Below are 21,925 nucleotides of genomic sequence, written 5' to 3'. Positions count from 1 at the left end.
AAATAAAAGGTATATAATTTATATATTTATTAATATAAAAGAAAGTCGCCTTTAAAGTTATAAAATTATATTATTTTAAAGATTATAAGTAATTATATAGTCTATAATAGCGTTATTATCTTATTATAAAAAAACAAGCATATTATTAATAACTTCTGTAAGTATAGAATTCTAAATAAGGCTATAGTTATGCTCCTTTAGCTATAGAATCTATACAAGGACTCCTTAAGCGTTTTTGTAAGTAATACTTATATAGCAAATATAAAGAGCAAATAATAATTAAGCAACATTAATATTTAGAAAGAGATTATCTAAAAAGAAGCAAAAAATACGCATTAAATAAATTTAATACAAATACTATATAAGGTGAATAATAAGAGCAAACATTAGTGCTAGATATACTTTAGTAAGCTCTATAAGCTCTTTTTTAATAACTTAATCAAATTTGATGCTTTCTTAAAGGATATCCTCTAGTCTTTTAATATAGTTATACTATAGCTAATTATAGATATATCTAGTGTTACTAAGTACCTATACCTTATAGCCCTCTTTAATTAGCTTGTTCAGAAGCTTAACCTTATAAGTATTACAGCCTCTATAGACTATTATAGCCTTATTAATAGCTAAATAAGAGCTTAGATACTAATTCTCTTTATAATTTTGCTTGATTATAGACCTAATTAGCTCTACTTGCTAAGCAAACGTCTTATGCTCTTGATAAAGAGCAGTTATATGATCTTAAAGTATAAAATATTAATAAATCTGCTTATATCTTATTAGGCTTATGAATTCGCCTAAATAACTAGACTCGCTCTAATGTTTTTTATATTTAAATAATCTGTAATATCTTATATAAAGCAAACAACTAATATATCACTAAATGTTAGTTATATTAACTGGTTTCCAGGGTCTAGAAAAGGATTCAGGATCTTCTTCTTCTTCGAAATCCGTATTTCAAGTATTTTCTACATAGCTATTTATTGATTCAACAATTCTGTCAATAATAGAGGGCGTAAAGAGTTTTTAGAACGTATCAAGCTGCGAGAGACCTTGTAGAAGCGATTTTGAACGCTCAAATCGTAATTTCAATGGCGGTTCGTACGCAGGGAGGTCAGGAAGTCGATTAACATCAATTTCGAGCGTTCTCAGAAGAGGGCCACTGGCAACAGGTTTAAGCGCCGTTTTCTGCTCTGTTCGGTCAGTTCTCTTGGTGATTTTGGGGTCTCTAGCTGCAGAAGGAGCACCCTTTTCTTCCCATACAGTTCTAGGCTTTGGCTGGCGCTGTGACCTGCGCAATTCCATGTAGAAGTTGACCTTGATGGCGTTGATCCTCCGAAGATGGGAAAAAATTCATGCCAAGACCCAAAATTCTTGGCACGCTAAAAGCATTCTTGCACTCGTGCATGCGAAATTGTCTGCACGTGACCACCATGACGCTATCCTCTACCCCGGTGATATGTGCTGGACCGCTCACGATTCCGCAGACCAGAAGGGACCCCTTGACGTTCTTGACTGTGAGCCCGGCAAAAGGGGCACCGTCTTGGGGGGAAAGAACGGAGATGTCGACTGCGCATGATTTGAGCGAGGTGAGAGAGCATGGTTTCGAGGCATGAGATGCAGAAGACGGGAGGATGATCGCTCTCAGACGACTTTCGACATACACTCCACTCAACTCTGATTTGGATCATACTATTAGCCCAATTTCATTTATCCTTCCCTGTATTACAAGGCCCGGTGGCGTACAGATTGACTACACTCTTTGTAGGGCATTCCATGTTTGATAGAGTCACTGTCTGGGTGTCAGCCTGCCTGAAAGTTTATGTCCGCCTGTGCCACTCGTAGCTATTCGATGTGCTATTTTGTAAAACCACTTTTGTTCAATCAGCACCTTGCCATTGGCTAGCCACCTTGTTTCGAGCCCATCAATTGGTTTGGGCCAGCCAACGTCGCACGACATTTGGCCCACCCAAACATGCTCACAAAATTCTAGAACCAGTATTGGGTCTCCCTCTGTCTTTGTCAGCCTTAGGAGTGATATGGACCAAGAGCAGACCATGGCATCAAGTTCCTATGAGGTTCCAAAGAGCTGGGAATCGAAATTGCCTAGACTTGTGGACTGTCCATCGCCTTTGCCAGGCCTTGCGTGGGTATCCCAGCAGCACTTGCCTTGCATACTCTTCTAATGCTTTGTTGAGTTCTGCATATGATCCGAGCAAGCCAGATTTATTGGTCAGTTGTAAAGGCTGGACATGGGCATGCCATCGAGATGTTCTTGCCAAACAGTGCGCTTTCTTTCGAGCGTGCTGTCAAAGCGGCTTCAGGGTACCGTCCCGTTCCAGCTGCATTGTTATAAGTATTTCGGAGGGCTGAAGGCAACTCTTGCCTAGGAGCAAGAATCACATAGAATCAATATCGATGACGACGAGCCGAAAGCAGTACAAGCCCTGCTCCGATACATTTACACACTAAGCCCTCAAGAAGCCTTTCGAAAGTGCGATCCGTTGTTTAGCGACGTCGAGCGTGACCTCGATATCTATGTTATCGCTGATAAATACGAACTCCAACCGCTCAAGAAGTATATGAACGACAAACTGGTCATCTTCTACGAAACCGACAAGACACCTCCCCTTGACCCGAAGGGATGGAGCGCAAAGAACCAGATCGGCTTTGGAAACGTTCTGATGAAGCTTTACCGGCTCGAGATAGACACTACAGACATCAGAAAGGCCATCACGAACTTCATCGTCCGCGCTGGTCAGAAGGTGATGCAATGGGAAGGCGTCCGCAAGGCGACCGAGGAAGACGCCCAGCTCTCAACCGATCTCATCATGGCTTTCTTTGCTGCCAAAAGGGGTGCTGACGGCAGGATCGAGAATCTAGAGAATGAGGTGCGAGATCTCGAACAACAGCTAGCACAAACTCGCAAGGAAAATGAGGAGCTCGAAGGAGAAACCGAGTACCTGAGCGGCCTTGTCAGAAACTACGCATTTGAAACTGTGTCTCCCAACGACTTTGAAGAGCAGTATTATGAAACTGACCCCTACGACTCCTACCTCTACGACCCCTACTTCTCCGATATTGCTATATCTGGTAACCGAACCCCCAGTCCTCCCTTGTCACCAGGTACGCTGCTAATGAATACGCCGTCACCAGACCCGCCATCACCAAATTTACCGCCTCCAAGCCCACCGTCGCCACCAAGTCCACCGGTATCGAGTCCGCTGCCAAGTCCACCATTCCCGTCGAGTCTGCCGACATCGAGCCCACCGCCAAGTCCGCCAATGTGAAGTCCACCAACCCACGATAGCGTAGACAACAAGCAGGTTTCATTCAAGGCATGCTTTCTGCAACGACTCATTGCCTTTAGACCGTGTGCTGCTGCGTTTGAAGATCGTCGGTTCTGGACCACGAAGTCTTGTACTGTGGCCAAGAGTGAAAGGTGAACACTCTTTTCTATCCGCAGATATTCGAATGCTGAACAAGATAGAGCCAATTTCGCTTGTAGTCGCCTAAGAGCTACTAGCTGTTATCTTGGTGTTTGCTTTTCGCTTTCGATACCTCACAAGTTTGTGTGAAATTCGACCTTTCTACACGACCTTTGGCTTTTCTCAACTCTCACTTTCACAAGGTTTTTTTCGTGGGGTCTCCAACCATAACGTCGAACTTTTCGGAAAGCCTGGGCAGAAGAGATGAAGACGAAAAGGCACAGGGTTATGAGTGTCGACCACTTCTTCCATGTCCCTCGCGCTTTGCTCACAAGCTCCGCATCGCCGATATTATATTCTAGCTCACGTCTGTCACATTGGGTTGAGGAACGTCTGCTGTTGGTACTGTTCTGGGTATTTCCTGTCGACCAGGACCAACTCTCCGAAAGCATTTCAAAATGACCGGAAGGCTGAGGTAGCTTGTTACCTGTACCGAGTGTCTAGGCTACCAGATCAGGTCAATTCCAGTTGTTGAAAGCAGCATTATATTCTCGCTTATGTCTCGTGACTTGGCTTGGGATGAAATCTTGGAGCATTGAGAGCGTACCAGAATGCATGAAAGCAGATAGAGACTTTGTACTACGTCTGGTGTGTCAGGTGACCGAGTTAATTGACGAGATGAGAGTAGGGACCGGTGGTAGCCATAGTCAACGGAAGAGCAGCATTGGCAATCGTACGAAGGGGGGGAATGAGTAAGCAACAGCATTGTCGTTGATTTCTATTAGGGTTGCGGACTGATTTTCATCGGATCTCATAAGAAATGATTATACTTGGGCTTTTTTCTAAAGATCTTAATCCAAATATGCAGAAAGGGGGCACAGAGTGCTTACTACGATCATTTGCTTCTTTCTTACTTCTGCTTGTTTGTTTTTTTTGGGCTGGTTCATCTTAGCCAGATGAGAGAGAGTCTCAATGGCATGGCATGGCATGGCATGGCATGGCATGGCATGGCGGGCTGGTCGGCTGTGGTGGGAACACGAGCGACACGAGCGCTGCCGCGCGGTGGTAGGGGAGAGAATGAAAAGCATAGTACTTGGTATTCCATGATACTACTCAACCAGGGTTGTCTGGCTTGGAAGGCTGATTGATGGCCGCGAAGGGGTATGGAGTTATCTTTTTGTCCGGTTATTTATCTTTTTAACCAGTTTTACGCTTGACACTTGACGGTTTCGTTCCGAGACTCTCTCCATCAGCCGCCAAAGCTATGCTGATGTGCTACCTACATAAGAGCAGACATGCATCAGCCAGCCGGGTCTTGCATTCTTGCGAGCTGAACTGGATGAAGGTAAATGTCTTGACACGAAGATCGGCGTGCGTGTGCATTGGGTTCTCCCATGCAAGGATCTACTCCGCCGCTGCCCTGGATAAATCCCAATTAGGAGAGCCAGCGCATCGTATCGCTCTACCACATCTGTGTAAAGCGGCCCCAGCGGGTATGACAGTCCACGGTGCGAACCAACAGTAAAGACGCCGTGTCTCCCGGGAAGGACCATTGCAGGAGCATGGGAAAGATCCAATCTGTAGTCTTCCTTTTTCCTTAGAGTTGCATTCCCCACCACCGACCGCATCCCATGAGATGTGACCCTTGCCCTGCCTTTTTCACGCCGGCTGCTCAAACCCCCTCCTGACCACCCTGCCAAACATCTCCACCCCGACCCTCTCCCCCTTGACCTCACTCTTGGCCTCATTCTCCGCATTCGACGGCACGAGCACCTGGTTACCGGCCTCGATCCTCCAGCCACAGGGGCCGGTGGCGAATTTGGCCAAGGCCTCTCCGTCCAGATCCAGCCAGCTGCCCAGGATGTCGAGATCGATCTGGCGGAAGGCCTTGCCGACCTCGCCGGCGATGCGGATGCGGACCAGATCCTCGAAGCCGGCCACGTCGGCGCAGAGATCGGCGTACAGGTCGTCGGAGGCGAGCGTGCTCCAGAAGAGGGCGTACTGGGCGGATTCGAGGAGGGTGGAGAGCTGGGTGAGTTTCTGGATCGACTCGGTAAAGTCGGTGGTGGGGACGGAGGCGGCGGCGTCGCCTTTGAGGGCGGAGAGGGGTAGGGGATCGTGGACGGCGGGAGCAGGGCGAGGCAGAGGCTGAAGGACGGCGAGGGGAAGACGGTCAGCGCTTTGACGAGGATGTTGGTGACCGTCTCCGGGTGGATGAGGTGCGGGTTGAATTGGTATCTGCGAGGGCAATGCAGTATCAGCAAGGTATATTGGACAGGGTTTCAAGACAGAGGTGGTATAGCTGCTTCTTTCAGATAGAGCTAATAATCCTTTCTCCATTGCCCTCCAGTTGGGAGGACTCGGGTAATAGGAAACGTATTCTTCTTATTCATCACATGGTGCTTGTGCATGCGGCAGGGAGAGCAACGAAGAACTAACATACAGTTTTAACAGCGCCAGGCAGGCATATGCATCGAACGTTTTCTCCTCGCACTGACTCGACACGTAGTCCTGGAAGATGGTGGTGGTTTCCGGGTTGTAACGATCGAGGCCGTTGAGTATTGCGTCGATGTGTGCCGGCCTCGTGGGGCATTTGTCGAAGGCAGGAGCCATCCTTTGCGGTCGACAGCAAAGACACGGAGGGAGTGACGGCTGTGTCAGGCGAGGTCTTCGTACCTTGTCAGTTGCTGCCTCGAGAAATCGAAGCCCTGTCCAGCATTGTTCAGCACTGTTCTGTTCAGCACCGCGGAAGAAATTATTGTGTGCCAAGATTTCGCCCAGCCAAAACGCCAAGCCCAGCAAAAGGGAGGCCTTTATACTACTAGTACGGTAGCACGGAGTATCTCGTCATCCAGAATCTGTATCACATCGCTGTCTAGTTTTCAGAATGAGATACGATTTATGGGTATAACAGCGGTCCCGAGTATCCTATCGAGCGAAGCAAAGTATCAAACAATAGTATCAGGAGCCATTGTGGTAGCTACCCACCACCTCTCCACCACGGCGTGAGCCATATCCAGGACGAGCTATTGCCGATATCTGTTCAGGGCTCTCAATAGCCAGCAACAGCAACATACACCTCATCGGCCAGGTTCGGCGCATCAGAAGCGCTAGCCCCCCGGCGGCCGAACCGACGCATCTGTGGCCTACATCTTTCGTCGAGCGCCTCGATCTTGGCCCTCATCTCCACCAGTCTCATCCTCCAGATCTCCACCCCCCAGGTCGCAGCATCTGCAGCCCTTCCAACCCCTGGCACTGTACGCTCGAAGACCACATTTTTTGGCGCCAGCCCTCGACAAAGTCTGGGCCGATCTGCAACCGAACCGCTGCCCACGCCTCCCGCCACGTCTGACATCTCAGGAGATAATAGAGGGCAACCTGATCCCAATCGTTGATCTCCTCAATAACGTTTTCGTTTCCTGAGGCGTATGGTCCGACATTGAGCACGATGAAGCCCGGGTAGCCGGGCCAACACCTGAAGTCAGGGATGCAGTATTTGATGTAGTCGAGGCGTAGATCCAGATCAAAACGCGGGCCCGGGGGGTCGGAGCAGCAGGCGTGCATACTCTCGCCGAACAGCTCACCGTAGATGACGATCTGGAATAGCGACCGCTCCGACTCGACCTCCAGAGTAGTCGGCTCGAACACACCAACGCGGCAGGTGATCATGTCAGCAACTGGGCTGATGGTCGAGCAACGGCTGGCGTGCAGGCGGCGGATATCTGGCATCGTCAGACCAGCGCGGGAGAGGCAGAGCGAGAGCAGTGCCTCGATTCCACCCTGAAATGCGGTGCGTAGCGCTTCGGTGTTTTCATGGCTTAGGAGTGCCCACTCACTGACTTGGCGTGCGGTGGCGGCGACGAGAAAGTGTGTGTCTAGCCCCCAGGATAAGCGCGAGGATGCGGCAGCAAGTTATAGGATCGTATTTGGTGTTATGTGTTGGCCGAGGACGTCTCGGAGTCGGCTACAGCTAGAGGTGAGGTTCATGAAATCTTCGATGTTGTGGAGGTGAAGGGGCAGGAGCACAAGAAGCTCGACGGGCAGGTCGAGTAATCCCATTCTCTAGGTCGTACGGTACATGCACCACAGGGTGTACGTAGGAGAAGAAGGATTTCTCTGCCAGAGTCTCGAATGCGGATCTTGTAAAGATGTGTCTCTTTGTTCAAGCCCCTGTCTTAGGCGGCATTGAACAGACCTAGACTTTAAGTTAGCTGTTCAAGAGGATGCCCATCCTGCCTCAGTTAGGATAGTTTGGCTTGTGATACGCGTGAGAGTTCTGATGCGAGAGCAGTCAAACAGTAATCCTATGCTGTGGCAGTAGTACCCACCACTCATCAATGTGCTACAGCTTCAAAATGGGTTGTAAGATATGAGAACGTGCACAGTGAGTGCACTCACCTCAGGGCGGTTCTGTTTTGGGGCTGGACAAAGTAGAACTCAACGAAATGCTGATCCTTCTACATAGGCTTACATAACTCGGGGCACAGAGACAACAAACGTGTGCTTAGCTAATGATCTTTGCCATACTCTTGTGCGCTGTACAGAACAAGATGAAACAGCCTATTATGCGACAGTGACTTGTCGTACTCATATTATGTTTAAGGCAACGAAAATACCGACCATTTCATCGACAGCAGTCCGAATACACACCTTTTCGTCGCCTTTTCGTCTGGTCAATCAAGTCTATGCCACCTGAGCTAAGCATTGGCCATGCATATGATCAAGGAGAGCACAACAGCGTCAAATATGAATGGACTAGGACCCGACGAAGAACATCGAAGTCTCAAGGACGTCCTGCGCTTGAGTTTGCTTTCAGCTTCTTCTCCATATTACGAATCTGTTCCTCAATCTTCTCATTGGCGCCTCTTTCAAAATGGAGAAACTCGGTTCTTTTCAGTTTGTCTAGGACATCGGTAACCCATATAACGCTCATGCCGGTGGGTTTATCGGTGCTGATCTTTTGGCTTTTGAAACTGTTGGCCACATGCCCGAGCGAGTGTTCCGCGGCAGGGCCATTGATTGGTACAATGCCCACCTTGATAGTGGCCTGGAAATACGCAGATTTCATAGTAGCATCAGCCACTCTCACTTCCCGAACCTGGAAGCCCTTTTGAGTTTTGTTGTTGGGCAAGATGTCGAACATGTAATCCGGTCCCTCTGGCACGCGGATCGCGATGGTCCATGAAATGCCAACATTCCTAGGCTCAGGTCGTTGAATTATAAGGTAGACTGTGGGTTGTGTCTCCTTCTTCTCTGGGTGGTTGCGCCTCAGAGACCCTCGTAAACTCGTCAGACTCGATGTGAGAAGGCTCCGCTCGGTAGTCGACGACTCCGAGGATGACCTTGAATCGCTAACACTGGATCTGTGGAATCGGCTCGCTCTGGACTGAAGTAGCATCAGCAGGTGCAGGAACAAATGGAGGTGTGCACAGACATCAGCTGTGTTCGATCGAGCTGCCATCCTTCACGTCATACAATCACTGTCAGTTAAACCAACTCGTCGTAGTACGTGATGAAAGCTGGAAGATGGCTCTACATGAACGTAAGAGAGCTGGGAGGTGAATCAAGCACAAGGTGATATGATCATTAGTGGCTAGGTAGAGCCTTTGGCTCAGCAGTAAAAGCAACTTGGTCTGGCCTACACACCCTTGGGTAAAGGATGAACGAAAACTCATCAGGTTCAACACTGCCGCCGGGGATATAAAAGATGGCTTGGTGACCGGTGGCCGGCCAATTGCTGAAACACACATGTCACACATCCAGCGGCAAATGCTTCATATCTGACCATCTATTCGTCGGAACCGTGGAAATGGGTAGGGAAGGAAGGAGAAACAGCGCTTCGAAGATGAATCTTTTAAGTTCCGCATTGTTTACCGTTGCATTGCTTCCAGGTCAGACAACACAGGCAGCGCAGGCCCCTAGGTCGCATTGTTGTGATGGGTTGAAGATTGCCCGCGCTGCCAGGATTTAAAAGGAATCGTCTTGGCCGTCTAGCTGAGTCATCACAATAACTGTGCTAAAGACATGGTTTAAAGTCCCCTTGGGGATGGATCTACCCTTCAAGTCCTTGTCGCTTAAGTCCATCTGAAAAACATCTCCGTCTTATTCTACCCCTTCCATGGAGTCCCTGAAGCAAACCTTGTCCAGGATGCCCTAGGAAGTAAGCAGGGCTATACAGTGATGCCGTTGAGAAGGAGGTTGTCAGTCGTTTCATATTTGCTTTCCCTTCATTATGCACAGCAAAGGTGGGAAACTTGTTGAAAAGGTAGATTAGAGTCGTAATGAGAGATTTCAGAAAGAGTATAAAAGGCAACCCAATACAAGTGTAGAGAGTACTCAAAGGGGCACCCTAGCGTCTGTGCTTCACCTTTGCCAACCGCGATGAGAAGGGGAGGGTGTGTCGGATGACCTTTTTGGCAACTCTAGGTTGCCTGGTAGTGAAACAGCTGGGGAAGTGGTGCATTTGTGCTAGAGCAACAGCTCCGGTATCACAGCAAGTGCTAAAGTTAGGAGATGGAGGAGAAAGTGATAATGATAGACACGAGGGAGGAAGCGCAGAAGCACTCGATAATCTGGCCCAGGCGGAAGACCAAAGCTTTATACGATGTACATGTCTAGTATACTATCGATGATGGGCTTTCCCTCTGATGTTATTTGTGAAAGTTGTCGTCTACTCGTCCGTCACGCTTGCGAATTTCTCACTCATATCCTGAAGCAACTTTTCGTACTGTTCACTTGTCAGTGTGCAACATCGGAGGTGGTGCTTGGAGTAGCTTGCCTTCTTCGAGACCGCATCCTCATCTTCTGGAAGCTCAAATTTCATACTTCGCAGGCGATGCTGAATATCACCTGTTGATTCCCTCACCTTGGCCCAACTTAAACCACCACTAACAGCCTTTTGTGATTCATCGTGGAAGCCCATGAATGCTTTCATCATATACTCCGTTTTCCACAAAGGACAGAACTGGTCATAGTCACTGTAACCGTTTTGTTGCAGGAAATCATCCTTCAGCATTGACGCAACATCGAGCACAATCTTGTCAGGGTCACCGAGCGCAGATTTCCCGACTAGCTGCACGACCTGGTCTAGGTCCTCTGAGTTTGATAACAGCTCTTTGATCCGGTCACGGAGACGGGGGAATTCTGGATGATCCTTCTCATAGAACTTGTCCAGGACGGTGGTATACTTGCTGTAAGACATCGATGTGTTGATACTAGGGAAATGTTTGCGTTGAGCCAATTTCTTGTCCAAGCCCCAGAAGACCTGCACGATACCAAGAGTGGAGCTCGTGACAGGGTCAGAAAAGTCACCGCCTGGAGGAGAGACAGCGCCAACGATAGAGACGCTCCCGCTCCTATTCGGAGAACCTAGTGCCGTCACCGCACCAGCACGTTCGTAGAACGATGCCAGCTTAGCACCAAGATATGCAGGGAAGCCTTGATCAGCCGGCATTTCTCCCAGACGACCGGAAATTTCTCGCAGTGCTTCGGCCCAGCGCGAAGATGAATCCGCCATCATGGCGACAGCTTTGCCTTGGTCACGGAAATATTCTGCAACAGTGATACCAGTATAGATGGACGCTTCACGAGCTGCGACAGGCATATTCGAAGTGTTAGCAATGAGGCATGTCCGCTTCATGATCGGCTCCTTTCGACCTTCAATGGTAATCGACAGTTCCGGAAAGTCCATCAACACCTCAGCCATTTCGTTGCCACGCTCACCACATCCGACATATACAATAATGTCGCTGTTGGAAAATTTGGAGACCGATTGTGAGATGACAGTTTTTCCGCATCCGAAGGCACCCGGAATACAGATGGTGCCGCCCTGCACACCAGGAAACAAGGCATCTAGCACTCTTTGGCCGACAATGAAGGGCGAGTGTGCTGCCAATCTTTCATTCACCGGTCGCGGCACTCGGACAGGCCATGTATGCATCATGGGATACTCGGTTTCCTTGCCATCGAATTCGACTGTAAGAAGCTTCTCTTCCACATTGTAATTCCCTTTGTCCGCGATCTTCTTGATCGTCCCTCGGGCTCGTGGCGGCATGAGAATTTTGTGGTCGTGTAGCAATGAGTTTTCCACCACGGTGCCCCATACATCGCCACCGGTGATGTGATCCCCAACTTTCATGGTAGGTGTGAACGCCCACTTCTTTTCTCTATTGAGCGAGGGAACAGCAATGCCTCGAGGAATGTAAATGCTGCTGGAGACAGAGGAAATAGCCTTGAGGGGACGCTGGATACCGTCGTAAATAGTCTCCATAAGACCAGGTCCAAGCTCAACGGAGAGTGGTTTGCCTGTTCGTAGCACAGGATCACCGACAGTTACGCCAGCTGCAATTGACTTGTCAGAATATGACCCAGTAATCTTACTTGGTTGCACATACCAGTCTCTTCGTAGACCTGAATAGTAGCTTTGTCTGCTTCGATTCGAATGACCTCCCCCACCAATTCGTCATAACCTACTTTGCACTTTAGTACGGTCAGCGTGGTGAACTTGTACAGCGTTTGAGGTATGTCTGCCTTACCAGCTCGTACATAGCGCACCCGATCATGTTCTCGGCGACAATGACCGGCCCAGAGATGGAGAAGATGGATCCATTCTGCTTCTCACCATCATCACTGCCCGACTTCGAAGGTGCCATCCGGTTTTGTTGCTTGCAGAATGCAGGTAGTTGATGGGGCAAGAGGAGACAGATGTGTGATCAGAGTGAACAAGGTCGCCGATATTCTTCACAAGGATAGGAAGACCCGTATGTTGACCTAGTACTTATCTGAGATCGAAAAGAGCTTGAAAGGTCTTCTTTGTGATGAATCAAATAAGGAGGTCTCGAAAAGTAGTTATGGTCTTTGACGACGAAATCGTAACATGCAATCATGCAGTAGTTACCTCGATTAGGAAAGGAAGCTCACACCAGACGCTAGTGGAGCGGGTGTGCCTAGAGCCCTCTCTGCATCTGGCCCAGCATGAGGACAAAATTTATGAGAGAGTTGTCCGCAATAAAGGAGGGGGATTATTCTCACAATTGGTGTTACTTGTCACCTTGCAAGTTGCTCCTACCACCTTTTACATCGCCTACCAACATTGTCTCAAGCTGCGATACATGACATCTCATACCAACTATAAATACGTTTCCAGACTGAACGGAGAGTTACTGGATACCTCTTTTGTATGGTAACCAACCATTCCAGGAACTGGCTGCCCTGGTCTGATATTCCACGCCTATCGGAACCCCTCTCTGTAATATTCGACGCCAATATCCCATACATCAACTGCTATTAGGATTTTTCTTTTATACACACTCTTATACACTTCGTGACCCACTGATAGCCTGAGAGCGTTCAACCTTGGACTATTTATTCAAACCACTGCCAAGCTACCAGCTATGTTTGCGAATCATCCCATCTGTTGAGAAAGCTGCCCTCCGTAAAGGGAGCGACTGATTGTTTGATGATGGAGGTGTTTCAGGGTGCTAATGGACTTACAGGTAAGACCTACTAATCAGGTGGAAGGAGGAGGCCTCATCTGCAGCTGCGAATTTTGAGTACCAAGCACTTATATCTTTATTAATTTACTGACAGGGCTAAGGAAAATGTTGATGGTCATCTGTCAAAAGTGCAAACGGATGGTTTCTCTGATGTGGTAACCAGCGTTCCACCAGTCTATTTCAATTGAGGATCACGGGGTACAGGTCTTGATGCTGAAGCGTCTTCCCAGAAGCCCCATGGAATGCCGCTCAGCTGATGGTTCCACTTTGGAGGCTGCCTTGAATGGTTAGCTTGGCGCACAAGCAAACCAAACACATCGAGCATTCTTACTATAACAGCACTCCCAAGGTGGCTTCTTTCTGATAGCGCAGAGTGTTGGTAAACGCCTTGCAGAAAATGGATCTGGAGCGGAGATTTTGGAACCCTTCCAGTGAACATATATCATTTGAAGAGTATCTGCCGCAAATTGCCTCTAAGTTTCATGATTGGAATGGAGCCATGGCTGTCAAGGGCATCTCCACGAGTGATGGAATCAACATAGTTTTTGGCCAAGTCGGATTCGCAGGCTTGAGTGGGTTAACAGGGAGTGATCTGTACTTCGCTCTACAGCATTTTTTTATGGAAGATCATGGGAGATTCCTGCGTCGTTCCTGTGATTCATCTTTGAGCACGTAGATTCTAGTATATCTTCTACAGTTTGACAGAGCACTCCAGACTGGCGACTTTGATTGATCGAATTCGCTTTCTGATGTTTCTAGAGGCCAGCAGCATACTTTCATACGCTTAAGTGGCAACGAGTTGAGTCAAACCTCTCTCTTGTCATCGTCCTCGACCGTTAAAGCTGTGGCATGTTCATGGAGATAGCATCCAGACTCATTCGCATTATTCATTCCCTCAACATTCAGATCCGATGAAATGCCGAGAAACTAGGATTCACTGAGCAGGTGACTCGTCCACTAAGTCCACAGTCGTGTAGTTAGTACGAATGATGATTTTACCAGCTGATGCATATGAGCAAATCATTTCTCTCACCGCCAGGTAGCACGTGTTACCATTCATGAAGCTCCTGCGGTCAAGGCTCTGGTCGCATTGCCTTCCTGTTGGAGTGTGTGGAGGTATCTAGTATCGGTAGGTTCTAAGCTGTGTAGGCCATCTCTTAAGTCTGGCACTGGCAGCGGGCAATATAACAAGCAGCGATGTCTTCACAAGTGATGCGGATGAACCGATGATGACTTGTTCTTTCCGCGAAATGAAATGTAATGGTAGACTGTGTATTCCATAGACTGTAAAGTTGTAGGTGGTGCGAGGTACTTCAGCATCAGATAAGCTTGGTGTCTTCTTGTTTTCGTAACATATGGACCAACTGGCGGGCCGCCAGATGACCGACATCATACACCTGTACTCCTTCCTTCACCAAATCTCTCCAGTCCTCCAGACTGTTAACAGTCTGCGTCTTGCTTCCCAGTCCTAGGGGTCAGATGACATTCCTAGAGGTCTCTGTCACGTATCTAACACAGCAGCGGAAAGTACCTGCAGCCACTCTTGGTGCTGAAGCATGAGCTCCGCATCGACGTGACCCTCCTTCAACACTGCTTGTGACGCGTATGCAAACACTTCTCTAGTCTGATATCTCCTCTCTAGAGTTCATCCTGTCATTCTTGTCCCTCTACAACAGCGGGTATCCTCTTCAACCCTAAGTAAAGAAGCATCTGGCACTGCAGTTCCCCTCTCTCGGGCTTAACCCTAGCAAAGAGTACAGACAGATTCTGTACCTTTCCTGAGGTCCTGAGGTCCTAACTCCGCCAGGTCCTGCGGCACTGCCGCCCCGTCGACCTGGCAGACGAAAATATTACGAATACAACTACCCCATCCACTACCGACGACCCAGCCATTCCGACCCTCCTACAGGCTTCTTCCGACACTGACCCCTCCTTCACAAATCCAACGTCTTCTATTCTTGCTGCTGTATTATCACCTAATACTACGATTGCCTCACAGAGTGTGCCAGGGGACCAGCTTCCCAGAACCCGCAGCTCTCGTCGAAGACGACGTCGTTCATCTCCCATATCCCAAGACACATCCCAGGGCTTAGGCGGAGATTTGTTGATAGCTGAGCCGGACGGGATTGGGACTGAAGTAATCGACACTACTGACAAAACTGGTTCGCCTGTTGACAGGCCAGAGCGAAGACGACCAGCGAAGCGCAGGCGTTTGGTTGAGAGCAACATGCGCCCAGATGACAGAGGTACACATATAGCGTCAAATGGATTTGCAGGCATCTCCAACGGCTCAACAACGAAGAAAGTGACATTGTCCAACTCCATCAATGGCCATTCGCCATCACAACCAGCGTCAAATGGGATGGGTCCCTCGCAATCGAATGGCTCTGTCAAATCACCCTCGCCCGTCCGTTCACCTACCTACCATGGGCACAATCGAGAAGAAGTAACAAGGATACTAATACAAGGGCTCTATGATATGGGCTACAGCGACGCTGCTACGAGTCTGAGCAGAGAAAGCCACTATGAATTGGAAAGTCCCTCCGTTGCTGCTTTCCGGCAAGCCATTATGGATGGACAATGGACAGACGCCGAAGCTATCTTACTTGGTTCATATCATGGTGTTGACGGAAAGGCATCTGCTATGTCGAATTTCGTCGTTGATGGGCCTGCCGGGCTGGTTCTTGCAGAGGGTGCGGACAAGAGCCAAATGCTCTTTTGGATGCGGGAACAAAAGTTCTTGGAGTACCTGGATCAACGTGACCTTAGCAAGGCTCTGGCAGTATTGCGACAGGAGCTGACACCGCTAAATCATGACATACATCATTTGCATGCTCTAACAAGGCAAGTCTTTTGATGCAAACAGTGTGGAGGACAAGACGAGACTGACATCTTGCAGCCTATTAATGTGTCCAGCGGAAGATTGGCGTGCTCAAGCAAGGCGAAATGGCTCGATTACGGACTCTCGCAAGCACCTGTTGCAAGAGTTGACAAGTAAGCACACAATCTGGTCGCTGGTGGTCCGTACTAATCTCGCAAGAATCAATATCACCATCGGTAATGATTCCAGAGCACAGGCTTGCACATCTCCTGAATCAGGTAAAGCAAAGTCAAATCAACAACTGTCTTTACCACAATACCGCTTCACCGCCGTCGCTTTACGCTGATCACATGTGCGACCGGGATAAGTTCCCACTGAGAACAATGTTAGAGCTTGATTGTCACACTGATGAGGTTTGGTATTTAGAGTTCTCGCACGATGGTACCAAGCTGGCAACTGCTAGTAAGGACCGGACAGTGATAATCTACGAGACTGAGACCTTTACCATACTACACCGATTCACAGATCACGAAGAAAGAGTTACATATGTCACCTGGAGCCCGGATGATTCAAAGTTGATAAGCTGCTCTATGGATAACAAAGCTCGGGTGTGGGAGGTTTCTGTAAGAAAGCTTTCTATTTCTGTTGCTTGAAATGAATGCTTACACAAGACTTAGAGTGGCACCTGTCTCGTAACGGTAGATCATGAAACACCAGTGTCAAGTGCCTCATGGGCACCCGACGGTCTCTCTTTTGTTACATCAGCTCTGGAGAAAAACTCGTCGATATGCCAATGGAGTTTAAGATCTTCAGACTTCAGGACCAGCTTAAACTCATGCGGCGGTTTTCGCGCTCAAGACTGTGCCATAAGTCCTGATGGTCAAAGACTAGTGGTCATCGACTCCGAGAAGCACCTTCATGTGTTCAATTTCCACACATTCGAGAAGGAGTACAGTCAAGCATTCCCTGCTAAATTGACCTGTGTCAGTGTGACTAAGGACAGCAAAAACATGCTGGTCAACCTGTCGAATGGAGAAATCCAGTTGCTCGAGGTAGAAACTGGCGTTCTCATCAGAACATTCGAAGGTCAGGCGCAAGGTACATATATCATCAGAAGTTGTTTCGGTGGAGCAGCAGAGAACTTTGTCCTAAGCGGTAGTGAAGGTAATCCTCTTCGGCTGTATCTGACAGATGTTTTCGATATTGATATGTCTCAGATTCCATGATCTATGTCTGGCACAAGGAGAATGGTATTCTTATCGAGAAGCTTAAAGGGCATGCATCTTGTGTAAATGCAATTGCATGGAATCCATGCGATCCGGGGATGTTCGCTTCGGCAGGTGATGATCGTCGTGTTAGGATGTATGTTTTTGAAGCTCGTGTGTCTGAAGCCCAACAAGCTGACTTCATGATGCAGATGGTCAAACTCGGTCCCACCAAGTGAAGCCGTCCCGTCATCTGACCGACGACCCATCTCCAGTAACAGCTATACTCGGATGAGCGCGATACGGTCCACCTTCATGGGCGGCAGCAATCTCTAGCCACGTCCCTAACCTCGGGTGGCTTACTTAAACGACGGCTTAGCATTCAACTAGGGTATCACAGGCGTTTGACATCTATGAAGGGTAACATATAGATTGGGTAACGATTGCATCATTGGGTTTGGAGGTCTAAAGCCTGGTGTATAGCGTCAAGGAACATCCATGCCAGTATAGCTAAAGGTGTGCTTTTCTCAGCTCCATAGCGCCAGACTATGGCGCTGATATGCTCAGAAACACCGAGCATGGATCTCTGCAGGTTTTGGTGTCACTAGATAGAATGTCAATTTATATGAACTCGTTACCATGGTGTACATGTCCAGGGGTTTTGTTGGGTTTAATTATGTATTAGGCGATACGATATCACTGCTCACGCCATGGTAGGCTGCAGCATTATTTCAGCATCATTAGGTTTCTGTTGTCACAGGACGCGTGGCATGTGCCTGGTTGTGCCAGAACGTTGAGAAGAACAAGAAGTCGAAGTCATGCACCGCCTCATTACAGTACTTCTGCTGACGCCAAGTTCGAGATTGTCAAGCCACATCTTACGACTCGACCTTAAACAACAATTCAATACGCAACATACTTTTCCTGAACGACACCCACTGCAAATTGCTCTCGAGATTTCTCTTGTTGACTTGTCGCCTCGCCTTTATCCTTCTCCGATGCTCCTCAAGCTCACTTCTGAGCGAGTCTTAATCCGTGACATTTGCGCCTACCATGGCTGCTGCCCCTGGGGGTTACTCGTAAGTGACAGTCACTGGCTTTTCCGTCGTGGTCGAGCACTGACAACCTGCTCCAGGATCAACGTGAACGACCCGAGCCTCATCGCCCTTGTCAATAAGCTGCAGGATGTGTTCACCACAGTGGGTGTGAGTATTATCCACCTGGGGATGCAAGTGATGCCCCTAGTGACGTGCTGCCCTTGCAGGTCCAAAATCCGATAGATCTCCCTCAAATTGTGGTGGTTGGATCGCAGTCTAGTGGAAAGAGTTCCGTTTTAGAGAACATAGTTGGCAGGGATTTGTATATATCCTCTGCAGCAGTATTTGATTCAGCATTCCTGATTACACTTACAGTCTTCCGCGAGGATCAGGCATTGTCACTCGACGACCACTTGTCCTGCAGCTGATCAATAAGCCTTCGCCAGAGAAGTTACAAGCCAACGGCGTGACGGAGGATGAGCTCAAAAAGACAACAGATAGAGAAGCAAACGTTGACGAGTGGGGGGAGTTTCTTCACATCCCTGGCCAGAAATTCTTCGATTTCAATAAGATCCGAGATGAGATCGTCAAGGAGACAGAAGCTAAGGCAGGGCGGAATGTTGGCATATCACCTGCTCCTATCAACCTCCGAATATACTCACCTAATGTCCTCACGCTCACACTTGTCGATTTACCCGGTCTTACTAAAGTTCCCGTTGGAGACCAACCAAAGGACATCGAAAGACAGATTCGGGAGATGGTTTTGAAGCAGATACAGAAACCGAATGCCATCATATTGGCTGTGACGGCAGCAAACGTAGACTTGGCCAACTCAGATGGCTTAAAGATGGCAAGGGAGGTCGATCAGGAAGGGCAGCGGACAATCGGCGTACTAACCAAAGTAGACTTGATGGATGAAGGGACTGATGTGGTTGACATTCTCGCCGGGCGGATCATTCCTTTGCGGCTTGGCTACGTCCCTGTCGTCAATCGTGGTCAACGAGATATTGAAAACAGGAAAAAAATCTCAGCGGCCCTCGAGGCCGAGAAGAACTTCTTCGAGAACCACAAGGCGTACCGTAACAAAGCCTCTTATTGTGGGACACCTTACCTTGCCAGAAAACTCAATCTGGTAGGCCATATATGCGTGCAAGGTTGCCCAGCACTGACTCTACTTAGATCCTGATGATGCACATCAAACAAACGCTGCCCGAAATCAAGACGCGTATCTCTACCTCCTTGCAGAAATACACAAGCGAGTTAAACCAGCTCGGTGATTCGATCTTAGGAAACCCGACCAATATCGTCCTCAACATCATTACCGAATTCAGCCAGGAATACCGCACTGTCCTGGAAGGGAACAACCAAGAATTGTCTAGTCTTGAGCTGTCCGGTGGTGCTCGTATCTCCTTCGTGTTCCACGAGTTATACTCAAATGGCATTAAAGCCGTGGATCCTTTCGACCAGGTAAAGGATATTGACATTCGAACGATCTTGTACAACTCCTCCGGATCTTCTCCTGCCCTTTTCGTGGGCACAACAGCTTTCGAGCTTATTGTCAAACAGCAAATCAAGAGGTTAGAAGATCCTTCTCTGAAATGCGTCAGCCTCGTCTATGATGAGCTTGTTCGAATCCTGGGTCAGCTTCTCAACAAACATCTTTTCAGGCGGTATCCTCAACTGAAAGAGCGCTTCCATGCCGTGGTCATAGCTTTCTTCAAGAAGTCCATGGACCCAACAAATAAGCTTGTTAGAGACCTGGTCGCTATGGAGGCTTGTTACATAAACACTGGCCACCCTGATTTTCTCAACGGTCACCGAGCCATGGCAATTGTGAATGATCGGCACAACTCGACCAAACCTACTCAAGTGGATCCCAAGACCGGAAAACCGATCCCTGCAGCAATGCAGCCACGAGCTGCTTCACCCTCCTTGCCAACCGACGGCTCCGATGGCAACTCTGGCTTTTTCGGAAGCTTCTTTGCTAGCAAAAACAAGAAGAAGATGGCAGCGATGGAGGCTCCACCTGCTACTCTCAAAGCATCGGGCACTTTGTCGGAACGAGAGAACCAAGAAGTGGAAGTGATCAAGCTGCTCATCAACAGTTACTTCAACATCACGCGAAGAACAATGATTGACATGGTCCCTAAAGCCATCATGCTAAATCTTGTACAGTAAGTGTTGCTCAATCCTGTCAATCAATTCACCAACTAACGATCATGCTAGATACACAAAAGACGAGATGCAGCGTGAGCTTCTAGAGCAGATGTATAGGACCCAGGAGTTAGACGACCTGCTCAGGGAGAGCGATTACACCATCCGAAGAAGGAAAGAATGCCAGCAGATGGTGGAGAGTCTGAGTCGGGCCCAGCAGATTGTCAGTGAGGTACAATGATCTGGGACTATTCCTCCCCAAGCAACGACACCAGATGGTTCTGGAAACAACGGCGCGCATCATCTTAGTCACTTTGAAGGGATACCGAGATGCTATCACAGAAGTAAATCCTTCCGGGAACAAGCATCTGATATCTCCACTGGCGCTAATTAGTCAAACATGAAGATGTACGGTAGAAGACGAAACGCGACGGTCTAGCATGGGCACGTGGTGTTGGACTTTGGTAGTAGGGTGTCACGGACGGAAGCGTCAAGTCAGCTGCTGCTCATTCTGTTTTTCCAATCCCTCGTAAACGCTGAGATACCTAGCATTACCATAGTACTTGTTGCTTTTCCTCTGCGGCCCTTGATGTTCAGAGATAGAAACCACATTATCAGAGAAGGATGTCGTCGTCGTCGAGTAAGATTTGTATACGCACAGAGCCATGCTTTCTTTTGGATTTCTTTCTGAGAGATTTACCTTTCGATCCATGAGAGGCATAAATCATCAAGCTCGTTTTCTCGAAGATGGAGTAGACGATGAGGGGTCATCTATCCATCTGGGATGATTTTGGAATTTAGGATCTAGGTTAGATTGAGAAAACACGCTGAATACGCACGGATTTACCAGTCGACTTATATGTTGAAGGGGTAAGCAGCCGGGTAGATGGTGATGGTGATGGTTCTTACGCGCGGTTTGGGACTACCAATCGCGATGCTTGATGCTAGATTCGAAGTAAAGGTTGTTCAACCATCTGTTAGAAGATGAAGCAAATAACGTACGGAGATACTGATTAGATAAGCAGTATCCAGAGAGAGAGGATTCAATCAATTGAGTTACACCTATCAAGAGGAGCATTTGCTCATACTAATAGCATAGAAGCGCATTACTGTAATGACTCAGAAACAGCAGCTGGCGTCTAATGCGTATAGCAATGCTCACTGCCATAGATATCAGGGCGTACCAGTTACAAGAGCGTTTCGTGCGTTTCGCATGCGGGGACCCTGTATCATCCTGCTGATACGTAACAGATACGTATCATATGCGCATGGATTCTGACACCATCGAGTTTTTAAAGGCATTACGATGGTGGCAGGCCATTCATTTGAGTTGAAGGAGTTGCAGAATCGGGCATTGGGGGAAAAGGTTATGGTAATCTCTTTTTCCCTGGCGGTAAACTTGCCTTCCCAGCTCGCCCCACAAAATCCTGTTGCACTACGAAACTCCTACAAATCCTTGGTGATATTGTCAAGAATTGCTGGCGCTGCGTTTTCCAATAGAAACAGCGGATAGGGACTCAATGAATGGACTTGTTAGATATACTTACTCTATATCAAAAATGATGTTGATGTCATGAGTTGCCAAGACCGGCAGTTGCCGGCGCGTATGGAGTACTACTCCCGTACTTAGTAAGTACAGTACTAGGACAAAAGTATCCGACCAACCCCACTTTCAGACCCCACCAACATTATCAACTCTCTTCATACAAATTACCATAGTAAGTTATGAACTCTTTGGATTTTAATGAGAAATAGCTCAAAATGTTCGCTGATATTCAGAGATTGAGGC

The 21,925-nt window shown here is 48.2% G+C and overlaps 6 protein-coding genes across 6 annotated transcripts; 2 read left to right on the top strand and 4 right to left on the bottom strand.

The window, feature by feature from the left end:
* Positions 1 to 5,084: 5,084 nt before the first annotated feature.
* On the bottom strand, positions 5,085 to 6,038 carry EPUS_06755 (uncharacterized protein; the record flags this gene model as incomplete). Its single annotated transcript, XM_007805233.1, has 2 exons — positions 5,085 to 5,663; positions 5,865 to 6,038. 2 exons carry the CDS (start codon positions 6,036 to 6,038, stop codon positions 5,085 to 5,087), a joined length of 753 nt encoding a protein of 250 aa, XP_007803424.1.
* A 582-nt stretch (positions 6,039 to 6,620) lies between these two features.
* Positions 6,621 to 7,154, bottom strand: EPUS_06754 (uncharacterized protein; the record flags this gene model as incomplete). The annotated part of the gene is made up of 1 exon (XM_007805232.1): positions 6,621 to 7,154. One exon carries the CDS (start codon positions 7,152 to 7,154, stop codon positions 6,621 to 6,623), a length of 534 nt encoding a protein of 177 aa, XP_007803423.1.
* Positions 7,155 to 8,208: 1,054 nt separating this feature from the next.
* EPUS_06753 (uncharacterized protein) lies at positions 8,209 to 8,886 on the bottom strand (the record flags this gene model as incomplete). The annotated part of the gene is made up of 2 exons (XM_007805231.1): positions 8,209 to 8,811; positions 8,860 to 8,886. The coding sequence occupies 2 exons, from the start codon at positions 8,884 to 8,886 to the stop codon at positions 8,209 to 8,211; spliced, it is 630 nt and encodes a 209-aa protein (XP_007803422.1).
* A 1,209-nt stretch (positions 8,887 to 10,095) lies between these two features.
* EPUS_06752 (V-type proton ATPase catalytic subunit A) lies at positions 10,096 to 12,076 on the bottom strand (the record flags this gene model as incomplete). Its single annotated transcript, XM_007805230.1, has 3 exons — positions 10,096 to 11,765; positions 11,819 to 11,903; positions 11,960 to 12,076. 3 exons carry the CDS (start codon positions 12,074 to 12,076, stop codon positions 10,096 to 10,098), a joined length of 1,872 nt encoding a protein of 623 aa, XP_007803421.1.
* A 3,070-nt stretch (positions 12,077 to 15,146) lies between these two features.
* On the top strand, positions 15,147 to 17,281 carry EPUS_06751 (uncharacterized protein; the record flags this gene model as incomplete). The annotated part of the gene is made up of 5 exons (XM_007805229.1): positions 15,147 to 15,612; positions 16,167 to 16,363; positions 16,418 to 16,838; positions 16,958 to 17,102; positions 17,158 to 17,281. The coding sequence occupies 5 exons, from the start codon at positions 15,147 to 15,149 to the stop codon at positions 17,279 to 17,281; spliced, it is 1,353 nt and encodes a 450-aa protein (XP_007803420.1).
* A 717-nt stretch (positions 17,282 to 17,998) lies between these two features.
* Positions 17,999 to 20,377, top strand: EPUS_06750 (Vacuolar protein sorting-associated protein 1; the record flags this gene model as incomplete). The annotated part of the gene is made up of 6 exons (XM_007805228.1): positions 17,999 to 18,024; positions 18,081 to 18,150; positions 18,210 to 18,304; positions 18,358 to 19,114; positions 19,162 to 20,156; positions 20,209 to 20,377. The coding sequence occupies 6 exons, from the start codon at positions 17,999 to 18,001 to the stop codon at positions 20,375 to 20,377; spliced, it is 2,112 nt and encodes a 703-aa protein (XP_007803419.1).
* Between the last annotated feature and the right edge of the window lie 1,548 nt (positions 20,378 to 21,925).

The sequence above is a fragment of the Endocarpon pusillum genome (assembly GCF_000464535.1).
Source record: "Endocarpon pusillum Z07020 unplaced genomic scaffold scaffold4190, whole genome shotgun sequence".
Taxonomy (NCBI): domain Eukaryota; kingdom Fungi; phylum Ascomycota; class Eurotiomycetes; order Verrucariales; family Verrucariaceae; genus Endocarpon; species Endocarpon pusillum.
The sequence above is the reverse complement of the archived record's forward strand: the minus strand, read 5'-3'. Positions and strand labels throughout refer to the sequence as shown.